The sequence below is a fragment of the Bidens hawaiensis genome, unplaced genomic scaffold, assembly GCF_021521415.1.
Source record: "Bidens hawaiensis isolate Kalapana, Puna unplaced genomic scaffold, B.hawaiensis_p1.1 tig00033120_1, whole genome shotgun sequence".
In the NCBI taxonomy this organism is placed as follows: Eukaryota; Viridiplantae; Streptophyta; class Magnoliopsida; order Asterales; family Asteraceae; genus Bidens; species Bidens hawaiensis.
The window spans coordinates 80,247-84,915 of record NW_027505275.1 but is presented as its reverse complement, the minus strand read 5'-3'; the positions used below and the strand labels follow the sequence as shown (position 1 = coordinate 84,915).

The 4,669-nt window shown below is 36.5% G+C and overlaps 1 protein-coding gene across 1 annotated transcript; it reads left to right on the top strand.

The window, feature by feature from the left end:
* Positions 1-2,169: 2,169 nt before the first annotated feature.
* LOC143612029 (protein FAR-RED ELONGATED HYPOCOTYL 3-like) lies at positions 2,170-2,876 on the top strand. Its single transcript, XM_077086108.1, has 2 exons — positions 2,170-2,562; positions 2,640-2,876. Exons 1-2 carry the CDS (start codon positions 2,170-2,172, stop codon positions 2,874-2,876), a joined length of 630 nt encoding a protein of 209 aa, XP_076942223.1.
* Positions 2,877-4,669: the final 1,793 nt, after the last annotated feature.

Genomic DNA, 4,669 nt, shown 5'->3' with positions numbered 1-4,669 from the left:
ATAATATCAATCATAATATTTACTATAAACAATCCATTAACGAATTTCAGAGCAAGTTTCAGTCGATTTCCAGAAACAATTCACCATGAATAACTTCAACGACGTATATGAACTAGGTAAATATATACATCCTAACTTGTTCGTCGATAGGTTATCAGAATCAATACATCGTCTTATGCTTGATATGTGCGGATGTATTTCAGATTCTTATTCATAGTGTTTTTGTTTTCTATTACTGGTTGTTGCTTATATTCATTTGGAAGTGTGTTTTGATGACTCTATATACATCATTGTTTACTCAATATTCATCATCGTGTTTTTACTCAATATACATCACGATGACTCTATGTGTGGTTTTTTTTCAGATTCGTATTCATAGTGTTTTTGTGTTGTATTACCAGATGTTGTTTTACTCATATTCAAAGTGTGTTTTATTTACTCAATATAAAGAGAAGATGTTTTAGTATTTCAGTCCGGGTGTTTACGTGTCCGTTTCCATATTGATTGGGTTGATGTGTTTTAGTATCTACTGTGTTATTGTTTCATTGAATAATATCAAGGTGATATGACTAGAACATGATTTTATAGGCTTGTTGTGTTATATTTAACGGATTTTGAATTGATCTGCTTGTCGTGTTATATATACTCATTTGCGTAATTGCTAACTTGTGTGTTTTTTTGTTGGTCAAAGTCTTGTAACCTTTAGTCATCAAACTGATTAGTTTTTCATATGTTTAAATAACAAAAATATACAATAGTTTGGCGGGGGTGAGTACATATTATATTGTTATTTGTTGTATATCTTTACTTACGTTACATCGTTGATATAGATCCACCCGTATACAAGGAGGTTGGTATACAGCATATATCTCCCAATTCTGGTAGGAAGACATACACGCCAGTTGTGTTTGCGTCAATCAAACCTAACGAATGTATGCATTTTGACACTATTAAAGCGGCAGAGGCATTCTATCGAAGGTACGCTTTAGCCGGCAGTTTCTGTATTAGGAAATCAACCCAATGGGTGGAAAATAATGTTGTTCGTTTGAAGTACTTTGTTTGCACTAAAGAGGGATTAAGAACCGTTAAAGAAGTTGACACAATAGCTGAAGATTTCAAAGGGAAAAAACAGCGTAGGAATGGTTCTCAAAGAACCAATTGCGATGCACAATTAAGGCTAACATTAACAGATAAAGGCAAGTATAGGGTGAAATATTTTGGTGAAGCACACAATCATCCATTTGTTGATGAAGACGACATCCATTTAATAACTGCTGCTCGTGAACTAACATTCACACACAAAAAGATGTTAGAAGATCTTGCTAACATTAACATCTGTCCAGTTAAAACTTTCAACATAATGAGTACCATGTATGGCGGTTTCGATAAAGTTGGCGCAACAAATTCTGATTGCAAAAACTATAAAAGAAATATCAACTTATATATAGGAGACTACGATGCTGAGATGGCTGTTCAGCGCCTTATGGCGAAGAAAGATTTTTGTCCTAATTTCTCATGTGATTATTTACTAGCCCTGACGGTGCGTTAAAGGGTTTATTTTGGGCAGACGAGCGTGCGAAGATGAATTTCTACGTTTTTGGTGATGTTGTGTCATTTAATGCAACATATCGACATAACAAGTAATAACACAACAACACTTAATTTAGTCATAATCCATTATACTATTTTACAAAGTGATTAATTCATTTTTTTTGTTCAGGTACAACTTGGTTTTTGTTCCGTTTACTGGCATCGACAACCATAACAGGAATGTTACCCTTGTGTAGCGTTGCTTGGATCGGAAACCGCCGAATCATACATTTGGTTGCTGACGTGCTTTAAGAGGGCTTTTGGTTATGAATCATCAGTTGTTGTAACTGACCAAGACCCGGCCATGAAACGTGCAATTGAAGACGTTTTCCCTAATTCGAGGCATAGGCTTTGCATGTGGCATATTATGGATAAGTTGTCCGGGAAGGTATAAGAAAACTATGTTTTTCGCTTATCCCTTTTTGAATGTTTATTTATATACCATTCTAACATTATATTCTTCCAGGTTGGATCCAACCTTTGCAACACCACAGATTTTAAGACTCGATAGTGTGATATTGTGTGGACGGACTCAATAACACACGATTGGCTGAAAGATATATTTCACATTAGACAATCATGGATTCTGCATATTATCGTGAAGAATCCATGTCTGGGCTCATGCGTACATCATCCAGGTCAGAGAGCGAGAACCATTTTTTTGACAAGTTTTGTAACCTGCGATGCACTTTGGTTGAGTTCCTGTCACATTTTGATACAGCCTTAGATCATCAGAGACACGAACATAGGAAGAACGATCATGACTGTAGGTACAAAAGAGCCGAAACATGGAGTAACTTTGCACTTGAGAAACAAGCTTCCGAAATCTACACACGGACCATTTTTTTTTATGTCCAATTGGAAATACAAGCAGCTCTTCACAATTGCACTTCCATGAGTTACCTACCTGTTGATGATTATCTGAAGTTCAATATTCGTGACTTTCTACACCTACCTGCTTCTTTTCATGAGGTATGTAGTATGACATTTTTTTGCTACTGTGTTTATGTGTTGTCACTTATTTACCTATAAGTTACGCTTCTTGATAGGTTATGATTCGCAAGGAAGACGTCACTGTGTATTGCAGCTGTAAGAGGTTCGAGCAATTTGGATTACTATGTCGTCACATCTTCAAGGTGCTCCATATTTTAGAGATCAGGGTATTTCCCAAGCAGTACATTAATCGTAGGTGGAACCAAGACGTTGTCTCTAACAGCCCTATGCGGTCAATTGGATTTGATGAGCCCAACATAGACAAAACTACCGACGTTTATCGTGTTGTTTGAGACATAAACATTGCTCATGATCATATTATAAACAAGTTGGTTACCGATATGGAGAAGCTACAACATTACCGTGACTACATCAATCAGTACAAAGCCACCGTTGATGAGGTTACTTCTGATGCCCCTAGACCCAGTCGGCGAGACAGGTTTGCTGAACTAACCGGTGTTACCCAACCAGAGCAAATCAATATTCGTGCTCCAATTGGTGTTAGGAATAAAGGATGTGGGCTTCCAATTCGCTATAGGTCATTACGCGAGCAAGCTATCAGTCAAAGTCAACTGGATAAGCCCCCAAGGACCTGTAGAATATGCCACGAGCCAGGTCATGACGCACATAACCATCACAAGTACCATATCAATGAGAACACTTCAGAAGACGGACCGAGCTCATCACATAATGAGACTATGGAAGAATAGCCTACATGTCTATTTTTTTAATACTACCTTTTTTAAACAAAACACTTTTACATGGTTTGATTGATTCGTGTTTACTTTTTTTGAATCAGACACCGGTTATCCATATCGATGATTTGTTATTTATAGGTACTTTTACCATTTTTGGGTGTGTGTTATTTTCATAATCATAGTGGATTCATAACAGTCAAATGTATGGATGATGATTTGTTATTTTCATATAACTTTAATGCACGAATTCAATTGTCCCTCCTAAAAGAAACACTACCCAAACCCATTTATGCCTTTTCTGTTTTGTGTTATTTCTATAATTCTAGGGGAGAGGGGATTCATTACGGTTAACTGTATCATCGATGAGTTGTTGTGTGTTATTTTCATACTTGTTTCACACACTTTGTTATCTTCAAATACATTCGGTTGTTTATTACTTTCACTTTCTATGCCTATAATTTTTGGACACACCTTCCATTGTCCTTACTATATCATATCAAATACATTTGCATATTCATATGTAGCAACTCATATTCTTTTAATATCCGTCTACTAACAATACAAAACCAACAATGTGTTTTTTACAAACCACACAAGTTGCACAACCTGAGCTACAAATTACCAATCATTATTCATCAAATCATACTCAAGCCATACCCGACATTATCCATCAAAACATACTACAACCATTAAACCACCAAGACGTTCAACAACAGAAGTTTACCAAAATATAAAAAAGTCTACATCCATATCCATAATCATCCATCAAAACGTACAGAAACCGTTTGGTGAAAACATCACAACCAAGACAAAACAGTCTAAAAACGTTTGCGATAAACAAAACAATGACAACCTGATAAACAAAATACTTATAACCTACATCAGGTGAGTTTCAATCTGTCCACCATTCTCCTCGCCGCTGTATTCTGCATCTTTTCTTTTTCCGCTCCCTGCCATTTGTTCATACTCCATCACATCGTTCACAATCACACTCTTCGACAAGTAAATTTAGCTTAGTAAAATCTTGGCTACGTATTTCCTTCAAAGATCGCCAAGCTCTTCCTTTTGTTTTGGTATCACCCGACCACATTTGTCATCTTCATCACTCAGCCCACAGTCAATATGCCACTCTTTTGTGTTTCCTCCTTTAAACGTCTCCATGTGTCTCATCACAAACACTCCACGGTACATCAAATCTTGTTATATTTGAGCTCCTCATCTTCGACGCTCCTTGGTGTACTACAAATGCCAAGTACCCCGCTAGCTTCTCCCTCTGATACAATTCCGAATAAAAAGGTTGTAATTCTACAATTGCAAAGTATTGAAAGACATAAAAATCACATACCATCTTCTCAGGCCACCCTTTATATCTGCTTTTAAATGACTCA

Coding starts and splice junctions, on each gene's coding strand:
- LOC143612029 (XM_077086108.1), top strand. CDS start 2,170: ATGGATTCTGCATATTATCGTGAAGAATCCATGTCTGGGCTCATGCGT. Junction 2,563..2,639: donor TACCTGCTTCTTTTCATGAG/GTATGTAGTATG, acceptor GCTTCTTGATAG/GTTATGATTCGCAAGGAAGA.